The sequence below is a fragment of the Cetorhinus maximus genome, chromosome 20 (genome assembly GCF_964194155.1).
Source record: "Cetorhinus maximus chromosome 20, sCetMax3.hap1.1, whole genome shotgun sequence".
In the NCBI taxonomy this organism is placed as follows: domain Eukaryota; kingdom Metazoa; phylum Chordata; class Chondrichthyes; order Lamniformes; family Cetorhinidae; genus Cetorhinus; species Cetorhinus maximus.
Window position 1 is genome coordinate 83,011,500 of NC_135898.1, and position 27,809 is coordinate 83,039,308.

The window sequence follows — 27,809 nt, forward strand, 5'->3', positions numbered from 1 at the left end:
AGCACCATTCACAACTCCTCAGACACTGAAGCAGTCCATGTCCATATACAACAAGAGCAGAACTGCAACCGGGCTTGGACTGATAAATGGCAAGTAACATTCGTGCCACACAAGTGCCAGGCAATGACCATCTCCAACAATAGAGAATCTATCCATCGCCCCTTGACATTCAATACCATTACCCTCACTGAATCCCCCACTATCAACATCCTATGGGTTACCATTGACCAGAAACTGAACTGCACTAGCCATATAAATACTGTGCCTACAAGAGCAGATCAGAGGCTGGGGACTCTGCAGTCAGTAACTCACCTCCTGACTCCCCAAAGCCTGTCCACCATCTACAAGGCACAAGTCAGGAGTGTGATGGAATACTCTCCACTTGCCTGGATGAGTGCAGCTCCAACAACACTCAAGAGGTTCCACACCATCCAGGAAAAACAGCCTGAGGCATGAAAGGCTATGGTCCTCAACGATGAATCATACTTTAACCAAAACCCCCAGCCAAAATAAATACCATTGCAAAGTGTGCCTGAGTGAAAAAACTCCAACGTGGGTCACGATAAACACTTATAACATCCACAAAGACCAGACCTCAGTGTGACAGCATAAAGATAATCACTAACCTTCCATAACAATTCCATTGAGGTCACACAATGTCTGCCTGAGATGAAAGGATTACATGTGCCTTGTCCTGCCACCATTTTTCATTTTCATATAGGAAGTGTCTTTGTTCATGTTGTTGATGTGGAACTAAAGGCGATTCACTGTGATGAGATTAAGTGAGGCTTAATGGAACTGAGGGACAAGATGGAAGATAACTGGGGGAGGCGGGGAGGCGGAGGTGCAAGGGGGGGTAGGGTTCATTTTGTATCCTTGAATGAACACAGGATCTTGCATCATGTCGATTAGCCATTCAATACCTGAGACTTGGAGAGGGATAAATGTAAAATATATTTACAGTAGTGCAGACTAGATACAGTGAATGAACTCCCATGCCATCACTTTGCATTTCAAAACTTCTTAATTTTCCTTTCTCTGCTGTTAGGTCTTAGTGCAGCCCTGATACCTGCACCAGAGGTGGAGGCAGCCTGCTAACTGCTACGCCCTTTTGTCTGAGATGGCTTTGGCAGGTGTCCTCTGGAAGCCTGAGGTTGGAGGGACTCTTGTCTGCTAAGTGTCCCCTGCTCAGGGGCAGGTGCACCCTCCTCAACCTGAGCGCTGGAGTTCATGGGGTCACAGGCAGAGGGAGCGGCAGGACACCCTTGGAGAGTCCTGGGCGGATGCCCCCGGGCTATCTGGCTGGCACTCCTCCTGCCTTTGGGTGCCCAGGGCTCCTCCCTGACTCTTTGAGGAGGAGGGACACCTGGAGGGAGGTTGAGGTGCCCCTTCCCCTCTCGCCTAGCCGCTGCTGGAATGCACCCATGATGAAAGCCATGCAGTGCAGGTTTGAGCGCAAATCCAACAGAAACTATGTGTTCTGCTGGACCTGGGTCAACAAGGCAGCCGTCACTCTTCCCACGAAGACTTCAGTGTGCTTGCTTGCCGAGTCACGACATCAGACAGGACGTGGACAAACTTCTCCATCCTTTGTTCCAGTCTGGTGATGGCCTCTGACAGCTCTGCCTGATGTTCCCTTGCCTGGCTCTGCATCTCCAACATTTCTCTCAGGGCCGATAGCAGAGGTTCGTGATCAGACTTGGACTCAGCAGGGGCCTGGTCTCCAGCAGTCATCCGAGAGTCAGAGACCTCGGCTGTTACTGCCTCCGCCTGCTGTGGACGCGTGTCCATGAAATGGTCACCAGATTGTGACCCTGAGCCTACTCTAGAACTAGGACCCACCGAGGTGTGTGTATCTGTGTTGCTGGAGGGTGCAGGTGAATGCAGTTACAGGTCTTCATGCAATAGACCCTCTGTCTCCTCATCAGAGGTGGTCTGGGGGCTGGGACTGAGGCGCTTGCTTGAGGACGGCCTTTGCCTTTTCTTGCTGGTAACTGGAATAGGAAGAGAAATAATTAGTGATTGACTAGGCAGGCTCCTACACTATAGGTCACTCACAGTCATTGTTTCCATGTGGCCAATGTATACTGGATGGATTCTCACTGGCTTGTTGGCGGAGTCTGATCTCACTTTCTGTGCAGGAACGATCCCTGCCCTTTGCAGCGAGCTCTGCCGCTCGCTCCTCATGGGAGGAGAGTATCTTCAGTTCCAGGATTCTCCCTCTAGTCTTCACTCTCTCCAGTTGGTTGTGGGTGAGTTTGTCCTGCATAAATACAGATGAATTGGCTGTGAGCGCTATGGATGAAGGAGCAGTTCAGAAGCATGCATGCCTGTTGTTAATGTTAATTTATTCAGGGGATAAGGATATCACTGCTAAGGCTGGTACTTATTTATCATCCCCAATTGTCATTGATGAGCTGATAGTGTGCCACCTTCTTGAATGCTGGATTCCATGTGGTGAAGATACTTGTCAGATAGGGAGTTCCAGGATCTTGGCCCAGCGACAATGAAGGAACAGTGATATATGTCCAAGTCAGGTTGGTGTGTCACTTCTGAAAAGGGATCCCAGTTGGTGCAGAGGTTACGGTTCTCTCCTGAAGCTAAAATTAGGAGTCCTGAATTATTCCTGGGTTTGGGTCTCAGATGACAGATGGGTGCTCAACTTAAGCTTACGTAAATATTTGGCTTGCTACTATGCTGAGCTAACTGCACGTCAGATTTGGAGGTGGGGGATCATTGTTGAGGTGCTGGTCTCAGTCAGGGAGGGTGGTGTGAGCACAGGCTGGTAGAGGGCTGCAGTGGTTGTTGTGGCATTAGGGGAAACAGGGGCGTTCCTCTTGACCTCACAATTTTCCACATAATCCATTAGATGCCAGTGTCGTAGCTGTACTGGAACAGCTTGGCTGGGGGCGCGGCAAGTTCTGGAGCACAAGTCTTCAGTTCTATTGCCATAATATTGTCAAGGCCCATAGCCTTTGCAACATCCTTGCTTTCAGCCATTTCTTGATATCACGTGGAGTGAATCGAATTGGCTGAAGACTGGCATCTGTGATGCTCGGGATCTCCGGAGCAGGCCCAGATGGATCATCCACTTGGCACTTCTGGCTGGAGATTGTTGCAATTGCTTCAGCCTTATCTTTTGCACTGATGTACTGGGCTCCCCCAACACTGAGGATGGGGATATTTGTGGAGCCTCTTCCTCCAGTGAGCTGTTTAATTGTCCACCACCATTCATGACTGGATGTGGCAGGACTGCAGAACTTAGATCTGATCCATTGGTTGTGAGATCGCTTAGCTCTGTCAATCACTTGCTGCTTATGCTGGTTGCCACGCAAGTTGTCCAGTGTTATAGCTTCACCAGGTTGACAGTTCATTTTTAGATTTGCCTGGTGTTGCTCCTGCCATGCTGTCCTGCACCCTTCATTGAACCTGGGCTGGACCCCTGGCTTGATGGTAATGGTAGAGGGGGGATATGCCAGGCCATGAGGTTACAGATTGTGTTTTGAGTATAGTTCTGCTGCTGTTGATGGCCCACAGTGCCTCATGGATGCCCAGTCTTGAGCTACTAGCTCTGTTTGAAATCTATCCCATTTAGCATGGTGGTAGTGCCACACAACGCGATGGTGGGTATCCTCAATGTGAATGCAGGACTTCGTCTCCACAATGACTGTGCGGTGGTCACTCCTTCTGACACTGCCATGGACAGATGCATCTGTGGCAGGCAGGCTGGTGAGGATGAGGTCAAGTATGTTTTTCCCTCTTGTTGGTCCCCTCACCGCCTGCCGCAGACCCAGTCTAGTAGCAGTCAATTAGGACTTGGCCATCTCGGTCAGTAGTGGTGCTACCGAGCCACTCTTGGTGATGGACATTGAAGTCCCCCACCCAGAGTACATTCTGTGCCCTTGCCACCCTCAGTGCTTCCTCCAAGTGGTGTTCAACATGGAGGAGCACTGATTCATCAGCTGAGGGAGGGCGGTACGTGGCAGTTGTTGGTGCGGTAGCCACATCAATCAGTACCATTCATCTGAGGGTGAAATGAGAACAAAGTCTAATAGTGTATGAATATTTCCAGTTTGTTTTTCATTTTCCGCTGTTGTGGGGCGGCCTCACTGACAGTTCACATTGGGCAGGATGACGAATACTTAAAGTAAACTCTGGGCCAGCGGAGAGAGCAGGAACACCGGGCAGTCTCAGCACCAGGACAGCGATCTGCTGCTTTAATGGAGAGGCTGTGGGCTGGATGGAAGCGGCGCTGCCTCATTGTTGGGAGCTGGAGTGAAGTCAGTGAGTTATTTCAAGCCAGTTCAAGTGGTTGAAATGGGATGCGGCCGGGATGTTGAACTAATGGGGCGCAACTTACTCCAAGCGGCCGACATGACGCATTTACACTGGACACAACAGCTGGAGGCTGGAGCCGAATATTCAGAACCGGAGAAGCAAATATAACAAACAGATGACGTGCGGACATGGAGGAGGGTTGGGTCTGAATCTGATTTGCCAATTCCGCTTCTTTGCGGCACAGAAAGCAGATGCTGCGCTGGGTATTTGAGCTCGATCTCGCTGCTCTGTACAAACCATGTTCACCGCTGGGAAATGGCAGCGGATTAAGTCCGGGTTTCGTGGGCCTGAAGATTTCTACCCCCTGAAACACGTCAGCCACAAGGAATGGGGCAGAAGCTTCACCCTCCCAGACTCCGCTCTACCTTCCAAGGACATCGATGCTCCCAAAGAGGGCGAGCGGGCTGAGTTCCCCATCACCAATCTCATCCATGTCACCGACTCCAACGGAGTCCGAGGCATCCTCGACGAGCGGTGCTTGAAAAACGCCAGGTTGAAGCAGATCGGAGAAGACCTGAGGCTCCCCTTCTCCTGGTGGAGCGTCCGAGTGGACCAGGAGGAGGTGGAGAGGGAGAGGGAGGTGAGGAGAGACGCAGTGGAAACACTGCTTAGGCAAACCATCCAAGACCCACCAGCCCAAGATGTGGAAATGTTGCTGGAGCAGTTTGTCAGCTCTCCCGCTTTCCTGGAAGTGTCCAATTACGGGAATTTCAAATTCACCTACAAGATCAACGATCTCATCGGTGAATATAAAAAATCCATCTGTCAGGGGAACGATCCTGAGTTCAGGGAGTTGGGAACTTTCAGATATGACAATGAAATCATGCACACTGTGGCTGTGCACCCTCCCGGGGTCGAGATATTCAAGGAATGTCCTCCCCTCCCTTCCCCAGTGATATCCCGGGAAGGTGCCGAATGGAAATGGGAACCAGAGTCAACAGGTTCAAAGATCCGAGTGCTCAGGCAGAATGGCGATGGGGGCTGGAGAGTCGATGACTGTTCCCCAGACTGTCGGCAGTGGGAATTTGTGAGCTTTGCTTTCTACCTGCCCGAGGAGAAACCCGAGTTCCCGGTCCCTCTGGAGCTCAAACACCTCAGTGTCTGCGAAATGGAGAAGAGTCAACGATTTCGGCCGCCTCACACCTACATGAGCCTGGACGAAGCGAAGAAGTTCTACGCGGGTTTGTGATGACAGAGCCCTGTAAAAGAGTCAGTCCACAAGGAGAATGCACCTTTCCTCAACCTGGGTGGAAGTATTGGTCTGAACCTGCTGACTCAGCCGAGCAGGAGGTCAGGGAGGAGGATGGATGCTGAAGTCGGGGGTCACCTGTTCACTGAAGAGCCCTTAGAGCTACTGACTGAATCTGGGGATGGTCCTGGGCTGGATGAGGAGGAAGCCAAGGTGCTGTGTGAGGCAGTCTGATTGGAACAGGAATCTCGCTGTTAGCCTATCAATCCTATTGTTGCTGTTTTCTGATGATCTGAGATTTGCCCTGGATATTAATGTTAAAGTGCCAGAGCCTGAAAGGTAGAAAGTGTTTTTATATCTGTAAAAAAAAAATTGTTTCTGTCTGTGCGGGCTCTGTCCAATCCCCTTTCACTTTCTGGAAATGTGACCAAAAGTAATGTTGAATGTCAGACATTTAATGAGGAATGAGGGGAACTGTGACTCTGTTAAACCCCGGGTTGAGTTGATCGATTATGCGTTAATTCAATGTTTATTTTTGCTTTGAGGGACTGAAATAAAAACTTCAAACTGGTCTATTTGTGTAGATTGTTTCATTTCATATTGTATATACAATTTAGATATTTTTTTTTCAACGGGAGCGACACCACCAGGAGCTGGGGGGGAACCGCAAGCATTGCAATAAAAATAAAATACGGAAAATACGCAGCCAGGCGCACATCACCTGCCATTGGAAGAGGTTAACATTTCCCGTTTTATCAAACCTCGCATGACAAGGGCTCTATATTCTAAATTTTAACCTGCTGACCCATGCTGAGCATCACCCGAAAGAGATCGGGACAGAAAACGCTGGGAAAAACTCGGCCAGTCTGGCAGAATCTGTGCAGAGTGGAGCGGAGTTAACGTTTCGAGTCTGTATGACGCTTCCTCAGAAGAATGATATTGGATTCGAAACGTTAACTCTTTCTCTCTCCACAGATGCTGTCAGACCTGCTGAGTTTTTCCAGCGTTTTCTGTTTTTTATTTCAGATGTCCAGCGTCCGCTTTTATTATCCCAAAGGAGATATATTGCTCAACACAGATATATTGTTAATTGGCAAGTTTTCACAGAACCAGGTCACCTATTAAATCAAGACACAACTTCAGTGTTAAGAGATGCACCAACTCAAAGTTGGGTAAAAGATTTCTCTTTTAATCGTGTTGAATATACTCCGCACCCCCAGTGAGGGGAGCAGGGTAAGGTCATGAAGTGAGAATTAGGTACAACGACAAAAGGCGGGAGGCATCAAGCTTCTTCGGCTTCTGCTATCCCCTTGGGGTCGCCACAATGCTGGTTGGTCACCCTCCTCAATCTCCAACTGTCAGTCAAGCCTCCTGTAACCCCACCCAATTATACATATTGTAGTGCGATGTCACATCTGTTATTCGCTCATCCAATCTCCTGTCATCCCTTCGCAATGCCAGCTTGAAGGGGCTGCGCTTAGTTATATAGTCCACACAATAATTCAGTCCTGTTGACTCCCAAAGTCATAACCTCCCCCCTTTCCAATTCCAGAGAAAAGGTTTACTTTCGTTTGACGTTTCCATATAAGGACAACTTCATGAATCCGTTGCGTGCTGATGGAAGCTGATTGGATCTGAACGCTCTTCAAAAGCCCGCCCATACTTTCCAATGGTATAAAGGATGCTCCATGAGACTCCCATCCCAAATTCTCACCCTGCCTCTTCGGTTGGCAGAAACCATGTACACTGCCCAGGAATGGCATCGAATTAATGTCGGATTTGGCGGCCCTGAAGATTTCTACCCCCTGAAACACCTTAGCTACAACCAATGGGGCAGAGTCTTCACTTTCCCAGACTCCGCTGTACTTGGTGTAAAAATCGATGATCTCCGGGAGAGTAAGCGTACTTGGTTTTCCATCACAAACCTCACCCATGTCACTGACTCCAAAGGAGTCAGGGGCATCCTCCACGACCAATGCATGAAATTTGCAAAGGGAAAGGGAATAGGAGAGAATCTGAAAGTCCTTTTCTCATGGTGGCATGTCGAAGCGAGCCAAGTGGAGAAAGAGAAAAGGAGAGAGGAGCTCAAGATAACAACGGAAAAGTGGCTGACGGAAGCTACAGGAAATCTGCCTCAGGATGTGGGAATGTTGCGGGACTCCCTGATGGAGCAGTTTGTCAGCTCTCCCGCTTTCCTGGAAGTGTCCAATTACGGGAATTTCAAATTCACCTACAAGATCAACGATCTCATCGGAGAATATAAAAAATCCATCTGTCAGGGGAACGATCCTGAGTTCAGGGTGTTGGGAACTTTCAGATATAACTCCGAAATCATGCACACTGTGGCTGTGCACCCTCCCGGGGTCGAGATATTCCAGGAATGTCCTCCCCTCCCTTCCCCAGTGATATCCCGGGAAGGTGCCGAATGGAAATGGAAACCAGAGTCAACAGGTTCGGAGATCCGAGTGCTCAGGCGGGATGGCGATGGGGGCTGGAGAGTCGATGACTGTTACCCAGACTGTCGCTCCTGGGAGTACCTGAGTTTTGCTTTCTACCTGCCCGAGGAGAAACCCGAGTTCCCGGTCCCTCTGAAGTTCAAACACCTCAGTGTCTGCGAAATGGAGAAGAGTCAACGATTCCGCAAAGTGTATCTTTCCCGGGCTGAAGCGGAGAAGATCTATCAAGATCTGAAGGAGATCTATACCGACTCGAAATGTTAACTCTGTCCCTCTCTCCACAGATGCTGTTAGATCTGTTGAGTTTTCCAGCATTTTTTGTTTTCCTTTCAGATTTCCAGCATCCGCACTGTTTTGCCTTTATTCAGATCGATAGATCGCTGCGTCCCTCAAACACAACTCAAGCTATTGGACCGTGAACAACTGGGAATCCACTGGTGTGTGTGAAACACTTGACATGGATGATTTGATCTTTCGGCAATGATGGTAATGCATCGCGATCATTTCAACTGTTGCCTTTTAAAATAATATTGGGGAATGTACTTATTTCTTGTTTGTATTTTACCGCTCAGTAATTTTACTGCCTTGTCGACTAATTCCGTGCCCTGCAATGCTCACCCACATTAAGGCTTTTGCCGGTGCATGGGGGCAGTATCTACTGTCCCCATACTTTGAAATATTCAATTCCTTAACTTGGCATGAAAGTTAATGCACAATTAGGTGTCATATTTTTCCACTTGACTTTGAGGCACCAGCGACTGGGCGGGGTGAACCCTCAACGCTGAAGAGGGCGAGGATAAATAAATACTGTAGATTCTGGAGGCCTGAAATAAAAACAGAAAGTGTTGGAAAGTCCATCAGGCAGTGGTCGGCAAGTAACGTCCCAGAGGCCCTGAGAGAAAAGGAGATGGTGGATCCCATCGGATGGTTCCCCTAGCAGACTGTCAAAGTCATTTGGCAGAATGCCTCATTGGCAGAATGCCTCATTGCCAGAACTTTCCAACAAGCACCAAGATGTAGCTTGGCTGGTGGTGAGAAAGGCCCACCCCCGTCAGATTCTTCCAACACACCAGGAGTATCAACCCCTCTGCACGTTGCCTAGAGGTTGCTGTGGTGGAGACGAGACCATTGTTCATCTCCTTGTGAAATGTGCCTTTGCAAAGAAGGTCTGGAGAGAGATGCAGTGATTTCTGTTGAGGTTCATCCCGAGCAGTTCTGTGACACAGGACTCTGTGCTGTACAGGCTGTTCCCAGGGACACACACTGAGACAAACATCAACTGCAGCTGGAGGATCATCTACTTGGTGAAAGACATTCTTTGGTCTGCCCGAAACTTGTTGGTCTTCCAGCGCAAAGAGTTGTCCCTGACCGAGTGTTGCAGACTGGCACATTCCAAGGTCCAGGGCTATGTGCTGAGGAATGCACTAAAGCTTGGGGCAGCCTCCGCAAAGGCGCAATGGGGAAAGGTTGCTTTCTAAAACCTGTCTGCTATGGTGCACCGAGGGGCTGGGAAAGGTGTAGACCCCTAGGGCTGTATGACTCACAATAAATGCATGTAGTGAATATTAAATGTATCATAACTGTATTGAAGCATTGCAGAGTGCAACATTATAAATGACAATAACTCCAATCCCATTGCACTGTCTGACTGTCTGTAATGACCATATTGAAATGACTGTAATATTCATTGATTGTATTAAAGAATCTCGTGATCCATGTGTAAAAGTTGAATCTTATTGCACTTTTTGTGATGGCCATTTAGAAATATTTTGTAATGTTCTCTCAGATATTTTATGAATTAAGTATATGTTTCCCAAAAAAAACAGAAAGTGTTGGATCTGACAGCATGAGAAAGAAACAGAGTTAAACCAGCCCAATATGACCCTTCTTCAGAATCCAGGCTTCTGAAGATGAGTCACATTGGACTCGAAACATTAGCTCTGTTTCTCTCTCCAGAGATCCTGCCAGAGCTGCTGAGATTTTCCAGCATTTTCTGTTTTTGTTACTGATGAAGGCGGAAGCGGACGGTTCCGTGGGAATCTTGCCAATGACCTGTCTTCAGAGTAAACAACACCCTGGGCAAACAACTTCTTATTACCAGAAAATAAACCTCCCTTCATTTCACAGAAAGAAGTGAGAAGATTCAGGGACTAAACAAGTATGACTCGATGAAATCCGGGGAGAACTAACACTAATAGTTTGAGAGGAGGTTCAGTAACTCTTCAGTTACGCGGATCCTCACGCAAACGACACATTGAGGTTCTTCTGTTGTCAGTCCCTCTAAATGAGTATAACATCGGCCAGGCTTCAGATGGTCTCCTATTGTCTTCCTCACATTTTCTTTTCCTCTTCAGAACACCATCTCCGCAGTGGCCTGCTGAATCACAAAATTGTTACAGAGCAGAAGGAGGCCATTCGGCCCATTGTGTCTGCACCAGCTCTCTGAATGAGCAACTCACCTAGTGCCACACCCCCGTCTCCCCATAAAAATTTCAACTGTAAAGAAGTATTGACCATTAGGTAAGAAATGGTCCGGTATTGTACTTCATGTCTCACAGTGCTCATATTAACAAAGTATTTCAGTAGTACTCAGCCATGGCAAAAACTCTGCGAACAGTAGGGTCCAACCAGCATTAAAGAGGCCCACTTATCATTTACCATGCAAGTACCCTGTTGGATGTCAATTCAGTATTCCCGGCTGGTCTCTGCTCACCGGGGTCCAAGTCCTCCTTTCTGACCCAGAGGCAGGACTACCATCACTGATCCAATGGCCACTCTGCCCAGACCTGACGGCAGAGCTCAGGCCAAGTTCTGATCCTCATATCCAATTCCCTCCATGGCCTCTCTCCTCCACACCCCTGCCACCACCTCCAGATTGACAACACTCCGAGTACTTTGCATTCCTCAACTCCAACTTCTTGTCCACACCCACTTCATTCAGCTGACCATTGCAGGCCAGGCCTTCAGCTGCTGGACAATAAACTCTTCCCCAAATATCCCTCCCACTGTAAGAGTTAAATCCCATCTCTATAACCAAGCTTTTGGTCACCTCTTCTGACGTCTCTTTTTTTAATCTGGGTGGCATTACACTCCTGTGAAGCACCTTGGGATGTTTTACAATGTTAACGGCGATATATAAATGCGAGTATGTTGTAGTAGATTCACTTGGTTGGACAGTAATTAACTGCACAAAGAAAGTGGTGCATAATTCTAGGAATATGGAACTGAACCTATCTCATTCACTGCACTATCAATACATATTTACGTGTTTTATAGGAAGTCATCTGCATTAACTGAACTAAAGGATATTTTTTTACTTCCCTTAGTATGAAATTGCTTTGAATTTCTTTGGTAGACGCGCCAGTTGTTATGGGAACCTGGGGATTTGAAGTTCAGTGAGAGAGATTTTAGGTAGCTCTAGCGGATAATCGCACGGAGTTTGCGAGACAGAATCGGTCCGGGTTAGCAGACAGCTAAGGTCTTCTGTATTATCTGCTTATTTCTATCAAGCAAAAAAAAACCCTGGTGATGGAGTGTCTCATCGAACCTAAATTACAACTTAAATTTTAAAAGGCTCGTTATCATTATGTTTGAACTTCCTAACAACGGTGAACCACAAAATTGTAAAGAATCACTACAAAGTTCAAAGCAATGACACAAATCTCAATCTCGTCGGCCCCGACAAGTCTTATTAAAGCCCAGGAATTCTTCACCAACATAGAAAAATTGTTCTGAAAACTATTCCAGCAACAATGTGACATGTTCTCACTCAGAGGGCAGAATGTCCCCAAATTTGCGCCAAGTGAAGTAGTGAGCGGGTAAAACGCCGTTTTACCCGAGGCTGCGATGGCGGTTTTCACACCCTCTCGTCAGGAACCCGCCTCATTATTTATGCATTCCCGGGAAAAACGCCGCTTCCGAGGCGGGGGCAGAGTCTCATTTGCCTGCCCGGCATCACCCGGCTGCTGCATCGCGCCTGGCGCCGTGTTTAAAGTCCAGCCGCAAGTGCACATCTCAGTGTTTCCAGAGCACCACTGCTGCATGGGAGACATGGCCCTGAAACTGAAGAAGACGGCAGACCCTCGGGGTTCAGAGTGTCTCCCCGTCTCTCCAGTGACTTTTGGATGCCATGGAGGCTCGCCGGCATCTACCCCTGCTCTGGCCGCAGGATGGGCAGCAACAGCACTAACCCAGCTTGGGAGTACAGTGGCAGTTGTAGTCAGTGCCAATACCTGCAAAAGAGGACAGCCACCCAGTGCCACAAGAGGATGAATGATCTCCTCCGTTCCGCCAGGGTAAGTCACTCATCTCATCACTCAACTCACCCACTCACAAACTCATCACACATCCACAGTCTCTGACAGTTCAAGGGACATCACCATTCACTCTCTCACACTCACCGTCATTGTCCTCATCCCATCCATGGGACCACTCAACACCCATCAGGCCAGGCATACTTGTCATCCGGCCTGGCAGGCATCCTGCTTACACATTCTCCCTCTCTATCCATGCACGACAAGCTGGTACACAACAAGAGGGAGAGGTCCCAGACCGTGGCAGAATGCCCGAAATCAAGGTCCTCACAGACTTTGAAAACAGCGGGGAAAGGTGGCGGACAGGTGGAGGGATGCCAGAAATCAAAATTCGGACAGAATTTGATAACAGAGCCATCCAGCTGGCCGGCGATGACTGGGACCGGTCCTGTGCTGACGGTGAGGTGGGTGCTTCTCTAACAAGCGAGGATCCAGCAGTGAAGCATCCATCAGACAACCATGCCGTGAGAGATGTGTTCTGTTTCACAGGACACTGCCATGCACAGTTATCTCTCTTTGATTTCGCACGCACATCTGCCAAACAGCCAATAGAGTCCATGACCCAGGGCCTCCAATCAAGCCCCGAAGAAACCTCTGAAAATGAATCTGGAGTCACACTCCCTGAAGCCCCGTCACAGCGCTCACCCACACCCTCAAAAGACGCCTCAGAGGCAGGGCTGCACTTGTCCTGTGACCCTCAACCCCCGCCACCAGTCGGGTAGGGCGGCACTTAACCTTGACCCTCCTGGTGCCCCTGAAGCCTGCAAAGCACCAGGCGACCCTGGCAAGCTCTGCAGAACGTTGCTGTGCATTCACCCAAAGTGCAGGCCGCCAGGTGCACGTCGCCTCTGCGCAGTGTGAAACACATCAGCGTGCTTTCCCTCCGAAATGGACGGACAATCCAACGGGGGTGCAAGAGCCCAGTGGGATGACCTGATAATGAAATGCTGATATATTACAATGAGGTTCCCGACGACCGACGGTGGGCAATCCGGCCTGCCATTGGCAGGCTGAGCGGACAATCACGACCTGCTTTCCCACTGTCGTGAAACCAATCGCGCCATATTTTCCACTCACGCCACCTATCATGCCCGCTGCCAGCGGGCACGGAAAATTCCACATAGGGTGTCATATCTCTCAGCTGACATCTAAACTTCTCCATCACCACTGGGGTTATGCCAACAGCCAGATGACGTCACTTGCGCAGGAAGCAAGGCATTATTTTTTGGCACTGAAAGTGACTCCTGGAACTTTCCGGGTGATCCTTGTCACATTAGTCAGGCAGCAGCTCAACTCATCGCAAGGTCACTGACTTTTTTTCAGCCAGACCTCCTGTTTCAATTCCACAAACTGGCAGGACCCCTGAAAACCCCATAAGATCTCTTCTTCAATTTCATTGCTCAATTTCATTGCTACAGGCTTGCAGGACTCTTAAAAAACCCCTGATGATCACTTCCTTAATTTCCTTACTGAGTCCTGCCAGCGAATGGTGATGACCACCTTATGGTGCAATACAGGATGTTTTCACCGTGTGACACCCAGTCCATACCAGTCCTCATGGCTTAATTCATATATCAAGATGATAGGTTGGTGATCGTGCTATGATGATTCTGGTGGGGTATCTCCAGACAGAGGGCAGAACACCTTATGAAGGGACCTGTCCCCTGTGAACAGAAGAAATATGATAGAGCAGACCATTGACATTCTGAACTCAAAATTTAGGTGTCTGGTCATATCTGGTAGAACCCTGCAGCGCAGCCCAGGAAGAGCCCACAGCATTATGCAAACATACAAATTAGTAGCAGGAGTAGGCCATTCGGCCCCTCGAGCCTGCTCCGCCATTCAATATGATCATGGCTCTGATTGTGGCCTCAACTCCACATTCCACCTACCGCCAATAACCTTTAACTCCCTTGTTAGTCAAGAATCTATCTATCTCTGCCATTCCAATATTTATTAACCCTGCCTGCACCTCTCTCTGGCGAAGAATTGCAAAGATTCACAACCCTCTGACAACACCATCTTAAATGGGAGATCCCTTATTTTGAAACTGTGTCACCTAGTGTTAGTCTCTCCCATGAGGGGAAACATCCCCTCAGCATCCACCCTGTCAAGTCCCCTCAGGGTTTTACATTTTTCAATAAGCTCAACTCTCAATCTTCTAAATTCCAATGGATAAAGGCCCAGCCTGTCCAACTTTCCCTCATAAGACCACCATCCCATCCCAGTATCAGTCAACTGAACCTCTTCAATCTTATAAAAACAAAAACTACTGCGGATGCTGGAAATCCAAAACAAAAACAGAATTACCTGGAAAAACTAGCAGGTCTGGCAGCATCGGCGGAGAAGAAAAGAGTTGACGTTTCAAGTCCTCATGACCCTTCAGCAGAACTGAGTAAAGTTAAGAACAAGGCACAAGAGACAGGCGGAAATCCTGTCGGAGAGCAGAGCAATACTTCTTCAAGGTAGGCATTTCTTGAAGAGGAGTGGCAGTCAATTAAACACAGAGAAGTAGTTTTTTGTTTTTATCTCTGTGTTTAATTGTCTCTTTAATTGCCTGTCTCTTCTGCCTTGTTTCTAACTTTACTCAGTTCTGTTGAAGGGTCATGAGGACTCGAAATGTCAACTCTTTTCTTCTCCGCCGATGCTGCCAGACCTGCTGAGTTTTTCCAGGTAATTCTGTTTGTGTTTTTCTCTTAAATCTTATAGTAGCTTGTTCCTTCATGGAAAATGTTGTTGTACGGAAAGGATCACTGAAGCTGAGGAGGATGACAATAAGGGAACTAAAAATTGCCCTCCATTTACAAAAGAAGAACGATTTGCTTTTAAATTGTTCCCTTTCATTACTTCAGGACCTTCAAAAGCTCTTTACAGCCAATGAAGTACTTTTCAAGTGTAGTCACTGCTGTAACTTTTTTATTCATTCATGTGATGTGGGCTTCGCTGGCTGGGCCAGCATTTATTGCCTATCCCTAGTTGCCCTTGAGAAGGTGATGGTGAGCTGCCTTCTTGAACCGCTGCAGACCTTGTGGTGTAGGTACACCCATAGTGCTGTTAGGGAGGGAGTTCCAGGATTTTGACCCAGCGACAGTGAAGGAATGGCGATATATTTCCAAGTCAGGATGGTGAGTGACTCGGAGGGGAACATGAAGTTGGGGTTCTCATGCATCTGCTGTCTGTGTAGTTCTAGATTCTAGTGATCTTGTGGTTGGAAGGTACTGTTGAAGGAACCTTGGTGATTTTTGCAGTGCACCTTGTAGATGGTATGCACTCATGCCACTGTGCTTCGTTGGTGAAGGGAGTGAATGTTGAAGGTGGTTGATGGGGTGCCGATCTAGTGGGCTGCTATGTCTTGGATGGTGTCAAGCTTCTAGAGTGTTGTGGGAGCTGTACTCATCCAGGCAATTGGGGAGTATTCCATCACACTCCTGACTTGTGCCTTGCGGATGGTGGACAGGCTTTGGAGAGTCAGGAGGTGAGTTATTGCCACAGGATTCCCAGTCTCTGACTTGGTCTTATAGCCACAGTATTGCTGGGATCTCACAGGTGGCAGTGGGCCTTCATTTGCATCATTTACCTTGTCACCACCGTTAACATCATCACTCTCCTGTTGTGGGATTTGTAGGAGATCCTCACAATCCCACACTATTGGCATGAATGGATCCACCATGCACAAAGCAGTTTCCTGTTGGCCATGTGCCTTGGTTTGGGATGTTGCTTACTTAAACTGGTTAGTGTGGGGCAATTTTACTCATTTGGGCAACTGTACCACATACATCATCGGGCTAGCCTTGTCCACGATGCTATAGGGTCCTTTGTACATGGGTTCAAACACACCCACCCTCGCACAGTTTTGCACCATCACATGGTCACTTATGCACCATTCCTGCTGCTTTGAAAGAGGGTGGATCAAACTCCCATATTTGGTCTAGTGAGGACTTCACCAACCCCCAACCTTTACTAAAAAAATAGCAGAATTAAGACATTGCATATGCTATGGCTAGAGTTAGATCTGTGTTTTTTTCCCAAACGGCAATGTGGTCAAGTCTTAACTGCCTTCTGAAATGGTGTTGCAAGCAGAATTGTACTCAACCATGATCTGCAACCTCATGGCCCAGCATACCCCCCACTCTACCATTACCATCAAACCAGGTGATCAACCCTGGTTCAATGAAGAGTGCAGGAGTGCATGCCAGGAGCAGCACCAGGCTTACCTAAAAATGAGGTGCCAACCTGGTGAAGCTACAACAGAGGACTACTTGTGTGCCAAACAGTGAAAAGACAGAGCTAAGTGATCCCAAAACCAATGGATCAAATTTAAGCTCTGCAGTCCTGCCTCATTCAGTCTAAATGGTGGCAAACGACTAACAGGAGGAGGAGGCTCCACAAATATCCCCATCCTCATTTTTGGGGAAGCCCAGCACAACAGCAAAAAAGACAAGGTATCTTCAGCCAGAAGTGCGAAGTGGATGATCCATCTCGGCCCTCTTTGGAGGGCCAGTCCAGCACAGATGCCAGTCTTCAGCCAATTCGATTCACTCCACATGAAATCAAAAAATGGCTGAAGGCACTGGATACTGCAAAGAATATGACGCTGGCTATTTTCCAAGATTTGTTCTTCACAACTTGCCACACCCCAAGCCAAGCTGTTCCCATGCAACTGCAACACTGGCATCTACCTGGCAATGTGGAAAATTGCCCAAGTAAGTCATGTACACAAAAAGCAGGACAAATCTAACCTGGCCAATTACTGCTCCATCAGTCTACTCTCCATCAACAGTAAAGTGATGGAAGATGTTGTTGACAGTGCTATCAAGAGGCAGTTGCTGCGCAATAACCTGCTCACTGACACACAGTTTGGGTTTCACCAGGGCCACTCAGCTCCTGACCTCAATGCAGCCTTCGTCAAAGCATGGTCTGAAGAGCTGAACTCAAGAGGTGAGAGCGACTCCCCTTTACATCCAAAGCAGCATTTAGCCAAGTGTGGCATTAAGGAGCCCTAGCAAAACTCGAGTCAATAGGAATCAGGGGAAAAACTCTCTGCTGTTTGGATTTGTACCTCACACAAAGGAAGATGGTTGTGCTTGTTGGAGGTCAATCATCTCAGTTCCAGGGCATCACTGCAGGAGTTCCTCAGGGTAGTGTTCTAGACCCAACCTTCACCAGCGACCTTCCCTCCATCATAAGGACAGAAGTGGGGGTGTTCACTGATGTTTGCATAATGTTCAACACCATTCATGACTCCTCAGATACTGAAGCAGTCCATGTCCAAATGCAGCAAAACCTGGACAATCTTCAACATTTTAGGCTGACAAGTGACAAGCAACATTCATGCCACACAAGTGCCAGGCAATGACCATCTCCAATAAGAGAGAATCTAACCATCTCCCCTTGACATTCAATGGCATTACCATTGCTGAATCCCCCACTATCAACATCCGGGGGGTTACCTATAACAGAAGCTGGGAATTCTGTGATGAATGATTCACCTCCTGACTCCCCAAGTCTGTCCACCATCTACAAGGCACAAGTCAGGAGTGTGATGGATACTCCCCACTTGCCTGGATGAGTGCAGCTCCCACAACACTCAAGAAACTTGACACCATCCAGGACAAATCAGCTCGCATGATTGGTAATGCATCCACCACCTTAAACATTCAGTCCCTCTACCACTGGCACAGAGTGGCAGTTGTGTGTACCATTTGCAAGAGCTCATCAAGGCACCCTTGACAGCACTTTCCAAACCCCTGACCTCTACCACCTAGAAGGACAAGGGCAGCAGATAGATGGGAACACCACCACCTGGAAATTCCCCTTCAAGCCACTCACCATCCTGCCTTGGAAATATATCGCCGTTCCTTCACTGTCGCTGGGTCAAAATCCTGGAACTCCCTCCCTAACAGCGTTGTGGATATACCTACACCACATGGACTGCAGCGGTTCAAGAAGGCGGCTCACCACAACCTTCTCAAGGGCAATTAGGGATGGGCAATAAATGCTGGCCCACACTCCGTGAATGAATAAATTTTTAAAAAATGTTTGAGTCTGCCTCCATCACACTCAGGTGGTGCATCCCAGGCCGTAACCACACTCCTTGGGAAGAAATGATTTTCCTCATGTGACCATTGCTTCCCTTGCCAATCACCTTAAAATCGGTGCCATGTGGTTCTCAATCTTTCCACCATTTGGAGCAACAATTTCATCATGAGCCCCGAAAGGGGTAGGAAGGAAAGTGGGAGGGTGGTCAGTATTACCTTGACCATCAGGTAAGCCAGTAAGGAGAAAGATGCTGGACTAGATGAAGGCCGGAAAGTAAGTTTTTAATGTTTATTTCGGGTTTTCCTGTGGCCAGAATGGGCAGGGCTATTCCCCCACTTTGAGATCTGCGCACTGCACTGGTTAAACCAGGTTGTGTTCTGGCACCAACACACTTTGGCATATTCTTCTCTTTGCTGCTGTCATTTGACTTCAGGTTACCTACGGAGGGTGTTTACTTACACACCAGAACTGATGGAAAACCTTTCAGCCTTGCTCCCTGATATCCAAGACAATGGTACAGAAGAACATTAGAACTAGGAACAGGAGTAGGCAATTCAGCCCCTCGAGCCTGCCCCACCATTTATTACTGATTACATGGCTGATCTCATTTCGGCCTCAAATCCAATTTCCTGCCCTCTCCCCATAACCTTTCAACCCATTACGAATTAACAATCTGTCTATCTCCTCCTTAAGTTTATTCAGCGTCCCGGCATCTACTGCACTCTGAGGTAGTGAATACCACAGATTCACGACCCTTTGAGAAAAATAATTCCTCCTCATCTCTGATTTAAATCTACCACGCCTTAGCCTAAAACTATGGTCTCTCGTTCTCAAATGCCCCAGAAGGGGAAACATCCGCTTCATGTCAACTTTGTCTAACCCCTTTAGCATCTTATATACCTCAATTAGATCTCCTCTCATCCTTCTAAACTCTAGCGAGTATAGGCCTAAACTGCTCAATCTCTCCTCATAAGACAAGCCCCGCATCTCTGGAATCAATCTAGTGAACCTCCTCTGAACTGCCTCCAGTGCAACTACATCCTTCCTCAAGTTAGGGGGCCACATCGAGCGATGCTCAACACCGAGTTACACCAAGTCCTCATCAGAGAGTTGCTCTAGGCTGACAATGCTGCACTAACATTCCATACTGAGGAGCACCTGCAGCAGCAAATGGACAGACTGTCTGACATCCATGCCTGCTGAAGGCTGACTGCTTGGAAATGCATTGGAAGGGAAAAACAGAAACAAAAAGCACGGCTGGCCAAGAAGAGGCTCAGAGAAAACAGAGGCCAGTGGTCCGTGCACAGTCTCAGCTCACTGTCTTCCTCTATAGCAAGTGTGGCAGAGATGGCTATGCCAGAGTGGGGTTCCCGAGCCACATCGGGCGATGCTCAATACCGAGTTGACCGTCATGGCACAAACTATAATCCCACAAGACTGAAGGCTGCCACAGAGTAGCCCACCCTATAAACGTTGCCAGATCTCAGATTCAACCAGGGATGTTCTGTAGCCTCCCACTGCAGGTAAAGATCATTGTGCACAACACACACCAACTCATAAAAATAAGTCCCATGACAGCAATCGTTAGATTCAGAAACACAGAACCTTTCCCTTGATAAATGGCAATGAATTGCTAGAGCGTATCCAGGAGAGTTTTCTAAAATTATATGTTTTAGATTCGATAAGGGAACAGTCTATACTGGACTTAATAATGAGTCAGAGTTAATTAACCAACTGACAATAAGGGAGCATCTTACATAAGAACATATGAATTAGGAGTAGGAGAGAGAGCCACCTAGCCCCTCCAGCCTGCTCCATCATAGCTGGTCTGATTTTAATCTCAACTCCACACTTGTCAATACCCTATTAATCACATTGTTCTTTTTTAACCATGTTTTCTTTCATTAATAAACTTTAAACAATAAAAATATTTGATTTTGCTGAACTTTTCAGGTGCAATGGCTATCACTTTGTTAAATGGCAATTACATTGTTAAAGCAATTGCATCAGCTGTGCCTCAGTTGATAGGACAATTGTCTCTGAATCATAAGGTTCTAGGTTCAAGTCCCACTCCAGGTCTTGAGCATAACAATCAAGGCTGACACTCCAGTGCAATACTGAGGATGCATTGTACTTAAGCCTTCTGTGACCAGTGGCACTGTGGAGAACCTGTGCACAGGAGAACTTTTTACATCAATATGTAGAGGGTCCAACAAGGGACGGCACAGTGCTGGACCTAATTCTGGGGAATGAAGCCGGACAGGTGGCTGAGGTGGTAGTGAGGGAGCATTTTAGTGATAGTGACCACAACATGGTACAATTTAAGTTTGTTATGGACAAAGAAATAGACAAGTTGCAAAAAAATGTTTTGGATTGGGGGAGAGTGGATTTTCATAAAATAAGGCAGGATCTGGCCAAAGTAGACTGGGAACAGCTACTTGTGGGGAAATCTACAGAGGAGCAGTGGGGACCGTTCAAAAAGGAAATGGGGAGGGTACAGGCTAAACATGTTCCCTCTAGGGTGATAGGAAGGAGTAACAAGCCCAGAGAACCATGGATGACCAGAGATATTCAGGATACGATGAGAAGGAAAAGAGAGGCTTTTAGCAGGCACAAAGGGAGCAAATCAGCGGAGGCATTAGTGGACTACAGAAAGTGCAGGGTGGAGCTTAAGAAAGCAATTAGGAGAGCAAAGAGGGGATATGAGAAAGCTCTGGCTGATAAAAGTAGGGAAAATCCCAAGATATTCTATAAGTATATCGATGGGAAGAGGATAACCGAGGAAAGAGTAGGGCCCATTAGGGACCAAGGGGGCAATCTATGGATGGAGCCAGAGGACATCGGTAGAGTGTTGAATAAATACTTCACATCCGTCTTCACCCAAGAGAATGAGGATGAAGGTATGGAACTCGGGGAGAGAGACTGCAAATTGATATAGGGAGTGACAAAGTATTGGAGGTGTTGGCAGGCTTAAAAATGGACAAATCTCCAGGTCTGGATGATTTGTGTCCCAGGCTGCTGAGGGAGGCAAGGGAGGAGATCGCAGGGGCTCTGACCCAAATTTTTAATTCCTCTCTGGCCACGGGGGAGGTGCCAGAGGACTGGAGAATAGTTAATGTGGTTCCGCTATTTAAGAAGGGTTGTAGAGATAAGCCAGACTGGTGAGTCTCACGTCAGTGGTAGGGAAACTATTGGAGAAAATTCTGAAGGAGAGAATCTATCTCCACTTGGAGAGGCAAGGTTTGATCAGGGATAGTCAGCATAGCTTTGTCAGAGGGAGGTCATGCCTAACTAATTTGATTGGATTTTTTGAGTAGGTGTGTAGATGAAGGTAGTGCAGTTGATGTAGTTTATATGGATTTCAGCAAAGCCTTTGACAAGGTCCCACATGGGAGACTTATAAAGAAAGCAAATGAACATGGGATACAGGGTAGTTTGATGAGGTGGATTCAAAATTGGCTTAATTGTAGGAGACAGAGGGTATTGACAGAAGGCTGCTTTAGTGACTGGAAGCCAGTGTCCAGTGGTGTACCACAGGTGCTGGGTCCCCTATTATTCGTCATTTATATAAACGGCATAGATGACTATGTGGGGGGTAGGATTAGTAAGTTTGCGGATGACACAAAGATTGGCCGGGTGGTTAACAGTGAGGTTGAGTGTCTTGGGCTACAGGAAGATATAGACGGGATGGTCAAATGGGCAGATAAGTGGCAGATGGAATTTAATCCTGAAAAGTGTGAGGTGATACACTTTAGAAGGAGTAATTTGACAAGGAAGTATTCAATGAACGGCATGGCACTAGGAAGTTCTGAGGAACAAAGGGACCTTGGCTTGTGTGTCCATAGATCTCTGAAGGCAGAGGGGCATGTTAGTGGGGTGGTCAAAAAGGCATATGGGACACTCGCCTTTAGCAATCGAGGCATAGATTACAAAAGTAGGGAGGTCATGTTGGAGTTGTATAGAACCTTGGTGAGGCCACAGCTGGAGTACTGTGTGCAGTTCTGGTCATCACATTATAGGAAGGATGTGATTACACTGGAGGGGGTGCAGAGGAGATTAATCAGGATGTGGCCTGGGATGAAACATTTAAGTTATGAAGAGAGGTTGGATAGACTTGGGTTGTTTTCTTTGGAGCAGAGAAGACTGAGGGGCAACCTGATCGCGGTGTACAAGATTATGAGGGGCATGGACAGGGTGGATAGGGAGCAGCTGTTCCCCTTAGTTGAAGGGTCAGTCACGAGGGGACACAAGTTCAAGGTGAGGGGCAGGAGGTTTAGGGGGGATGTGAGGAAAAACGTTTTTACTCAGAGGGTGGTGACGGTCTGGAATGCGCTTCCTGGGAGGGTGGTGGAGGCGGGTTGCCTCACATCTTTTAGAAAGTACCTGGATGAGCACTTGGCACGTCATAACATTCAAGACTATGTGCCAAGTGCTGGTAAATGGGATTAGGTAGGTAGGTCAGGTGGTTCTCACGTTTTGGTGCAGACTCGATGGGCCGAAGGACCTCTTCTGCACTCTGTGATTCTGTGATTCAATATATGGATGCTGAAAATTTTGTCCAAACATTTTAATCTTTTTTAATTCATCTCGGAAACCTCAGCCCACCTTTGGATGAGGATTCCTCAAAATGGCAAAGGCTGATTTGGATACACCTGCCGGCCAATCAGAACGTTGGACATGCAGCGAAAAATAATCGATGTCAATTGCTACTTAATAGGCCTCTTAAATGTCGGCAGGCACGCTGCCAACTCTTGCGCGTGCCCACCAACCGAAATATCGCACGAGCGCGCGATGATGTCGGGGGCTCGCCTGACATCATCGCACGCTATTTCATGCTCGAGCGCGTTCGGTGCGTGCCCGCTTGCCGAGCGAAAAATTCTACCCATAAAATTCTTCAAGAGTTATGGGACCATAATCTCAGGATGGGGGTTTGATCATTTAGGACTGAGCTGGAAGAATTTCTTCACTCGGAAGATTGTGAATCTCCATAATTTTCTACTCTAGACAGCTGTGGATGTGTACTTGTTCTGAGATGTAAGAGAGGTATAGTGCATTTTGGCATTTTGTAAATACAGCATTCAAGAAGCGGGATGAAATCTGGCACCTAGCTAGCAGAGACCAAGCAATATGTTTATATTACTAATAAAATTGGTACTATTTAAAGGGTTTTACTGTTAGAAGAGGTGGAGTTCAAAGAGTCTGGTGATACAATGAGAATTTACATTCAATGAGATGTGCTGGGTATAACCGATAGCAGTTTTTGTGTGTGGAGGGGCAGAGGTAATCTAAGATCAAAGCAGCTGTAAGCCTACAAATGTCTCCACAGGAACCAAAGTGAGAGGAACATAATTTTGAATTTGTAAGGTGAAAATGCTTTGCCTGGTGTCTGGTTAAGTCTATGGGTTGCTGTTGACTTAACAGAGATTAATTTAGGAATTTGTTAAAAGTTAGGATAGTACTAATTTGTAGCCGTGTATATGTGTTTATTGTGTTTTAACTTAATAAAATGTTTCATTTAGCTCAATATAAAACCTCTCTAGAACTGGTGGTCTGATTCCTGAATTTAGAGTTGCATCTCATACATACCACTTGAAAATATAGGTTATGACAGTTGTTTAAATTTTCCCTCTGGGATTTTTAAAGAACTCAGCTTTACCAAAAGCTCTCTCATAACAAACCCTTATTTTTAGAGCGTGACCTCTAGTTCTAGGTTCCCCCACAAGAGGAAACATCCTCTCCACATCAACCCTGTCAAGTCCCTTCAGGATCTTATACATTTCAATCGAGTTGCCTCTTACTCTTCTAAACTCCAATTGATACAAGCCTAGCATGTCCAACCTTTCGTCCTAAGACAACCCACCCATTCCAGATATTAGTCTGGTAAACCTTCTCTGAACTGCTTCCAACACATTTACATCCTTCCTTAAATAAGGTGACCAATACTGTACACAGTACTCCAGATATGGTCTCACTAACTGAAGCATAACCTCTCTACTTTTGTATTCATTTCCCCTCACAATAAATGATAACATTCTATTAGCTTTCCTAATTATTTGCTGTACCTGCATTTTAACCTTTTGTGATTCATGCACAAAACACCCAGATCCCTCTGCATCTCAGAGCTCTGCAATCTCTCACCATTTAGATAATATGCTTCTCTTTTATTCTTCCTGCCAAAATGGACAATTTCACATTTTTCCACATTATATTCCATTTGCCAGATCTTTGCCCACTCACTTAACCTGTATATATATATATATATATTTTGTAGCCTTCATATGTCCTCTTCACAACTTATGTTCCTACCTATCATTATGTCATCAGCAAATTTGGCAATCACCCCAACCATCCCTTCGTCCAAGTCATTTATATAAATTGCAAACAGTTGAGGTCCCAGCACTGATCCCTGTGGCACACCGCTCGTTAATTGCCAACCTGAAAAAGACTCATTTATGCCTACTCTCTGCTTCCTGTTTGCCAACCAATCTTCTATCCATGCCAATATGTTACCCCCTACACCATGAGCTTTTATTTTCTGCAATAACCTCTGGTGTAGCACCTTATCAAATGTATTCTGGAAATCTAAGTACAGTGCATCCACTGGTTCCCCTTCATCCACAGCACATGTTACTTCCTCAAAGAACCCCAATAAGTTGGTTAAATATGATTTCCCTTTCATAAATCCATGTTGACTCTGCCTGATTACTTTGAATTTATCCAAGTGCCCTACTATAGCTTCTTTAATAATAGCTTCTAACATTTTCTCTATGACAGGTGTTAAGCTAACTGGTCTGTAGTTTCCCACTTTCTGTCTTCTTCCCTTTTTGAAAAATGGAGTTACATTTTCTATCTTCCAATCTAATAGGACCTTCCCCGAATCTAGGGAGTTTTTGAAAATTGAAACCAATGCATCAATTATCTCACCAGACACTTCTTTTAAGATCCGAGGATGAAGTCCATCAGAACCAGGGGATTTGGCAGCCCGCAGTTCCAGCAGTTTACTCAGTATCACTTCTCTGGTGATTGTAATTTTCCTGAGTTCCTCCCTCCCTTCCATTTCCTGATTTATAGCTGCTTCTGGGATGTTACTTGTATCCTCTATAGTAAAGATTGATGAAAAATACCTGTTCAGTTCACCTGCCATTTCCTTGTTTTCCATTATCAATTCTCCAGACTCACTTTCTACAGGACCAACGCTCACTTTGTGAACTTGTTTCTTTTTTAAATATTTATAGAAACTCTTGCTGTTTTTACATTCGTGGCTAGCTTTCTCTCATACCCTAATTTTTCCCTCCTCATTAATATCTTCATCATCCTTTGCTGTTCCTTATATTCTGTCCAATTTTCTGGTCTGCCACCTATCTTTGCAAATGATATGCTTTTTCTTTAAGTTTGATACTATCTTTAACCTTTATAGTTAACCACGGACGGTGTGTCCATCCCTTGGACTTTTTCTTACTCGTTGGAATGTACCTATTCTGTGTATTCTGAAATATCCCCTTAAATGTTTACCGCTACATCTCTATTGACCTATCCCTTAACCTAATTTACCAATTCACTTTAGCCAGCTCTCTTCCATGTCCTCATAATTGCCGTTATTTAAGTTTAAAAACTTAGTCCCAGACTCACTCCTCTCTCCCTCAAACTGAATGTAAAATTCAATCATATTATGGCCTCCGTTACCTAGAGATGCCTTCATTATGAGATCATTAATGAATTCCATCTCGTTGCATAATAGCAAGTCTAGTACAGCCTGCTCTCTGGTTGGCTCCAGAATGTGCTGTCCTAAGAAGCTATCCTGGAAACATTCCGTGACCTCTTCATCTAGGCTACCTTTACCCATCTGACTTTTCCAGTCGATATGGAGATTAAAATCTCCCATGATCATCGCCGTGCCTTTCTAACAGGCTCCCATTATTTCTTCCTTTATGCTCCACCCTACCGTGTGGTTACTGTTAGGGGGCCTGTACACGACTCCCACGAGTGACTTCTTGCCGTTACCATTTCTCATCTCTACCCAAACAGTTTCCACACTCTGGTTTCCTGAACTTAGGTCATCCCTCTCTATTGTGCTAATACCATCATTAACTAACTGAGCCACCCCTCCACCTTTTCCTTGCTTCCTGTCCTTCCTAAATGTCCTATTCCCTTTAATATTCAGGTCCCAATCCACGTCCTCCTGCAGCCATGTCTCTGTAATGGCTATCAAAGCATGCTTATTTATTTCTATCTGTGCTCTCAGTTCATCTGTTTTGTTTTGAATGCTTCGTGCATTCAAATATAGAACCTTTAGCTTTATTCTTTTAACAGCCTCTAGTCTCACCTGTTGATTTACTTTGATTTGTGTTCTCTACCCTTCCAGTCACCGTCTGTTTTCCATTTCCTGTAATAATACCTTTCTCTTTTGCCTTGTCTCTACTCTTTAATTTACCACACCTTCCCAGATTTGTACCCTTGCCCCCACTGCTTAGTTTAAAACCTTCTCTACTTCCCTAGTTATGGAGTTTGCAACAACACCGGTCCCAGCACGTTTAGGTGTAGACTGTCCCAATGGTACAGATCCCACTTTCCCCAGTGCTGGTGCTAGTGCCCCACAAACAGGAACCCACTTCTCCCATGCCAGTCTTTGAGCCGTGCGTTCATCTCCCTAATCTGATTTTCCCTATGCCAATTTGCATGTGGCGCAGGTAATAACCCAGCAATTATACCCTTTGAGATTCCGCTTCTTAATTTGGTGCCAAGCTCCTCATGCTGACTATGCAGAACATCCTTTGTCTTGCTTATGCCATTGGTACCAACATTGACCATGATGACTGGGTCTGCCCCTCCCACTGTAAGTTCCTCTCCAGATGTCCTGAACCCTAGCACCGGGCAGGCAACATAGCCGCCTAGGCTCAGGTTCCTTCCTGCATAGAACGGTGTCAATCCCTCTGACTATACTTCCCCCTACTACCACTACATTCCTTGTAACTCCCCCCTCTTGAATGGCTTCCTGTACCATGGTGCCATGGCAAACCAGCTCATCCACCTTGTAGATCCCACTCTCACCCAAACAAGCTGATAAAAACCTCACACCTGTTGGACAATTGCAAGGGCCGAGGCTCCTGCACTCCAGCCCTCTGGGTCCCCGTACCTGCCTCACTTGCAGTCACGCCCTCCTGTCCCTGACTCCATCCTAAGGGGGGGGCGACTGCCTCCTGGAATAAAGTGTCCAGGGAACTCTCCCCGCCCCTGATGTGCCGCAGTGTCTGCAGCTCAGCCTCCAGCTCAATAACCCGTAGCCAAAGTTCCTGCAGCCGCAAACACTGACTGCAGGTGTTTGCCCTGGATCACACCAGCATCCAGAAGCTCCCACATCCTGCAATCGCAGCACATCACCTGCCCTGCCATCTCCAATATGTGTTAATTAATTAATAGCTAATTAATTAATTGTAATTAATAAAGCTTACACCTCCCAATAGGTTTTGGCACTGT

General features: G+C 46.7%; 1 protein-coding gene across 1 annotated transcript; it reads left to right on the plus strand.

Annotated features, from left to right (window-relative positions):
- Nucleotides 1-3,918: 3,918 nt before the first annotated feature.
- LOC144694514 (uncharacterized) lies at nt 3,919-6,098 on the plus strand. Its single transcript, XM_078565027.1, has one exon. The coding sequence runs from the start codon at nt 4,577-4,579 to the stop codon at nt 5,525-5,527; it is 951 nt and encodes a 316-aa protein (XP_078421153.1). The 5' UTR covers nt 3,919-4,576; the 3' UTR covers nt 5,528-6,098.
- Nucleotides 6,099-27,809: the final 21,711 nt, after the last annotated feature.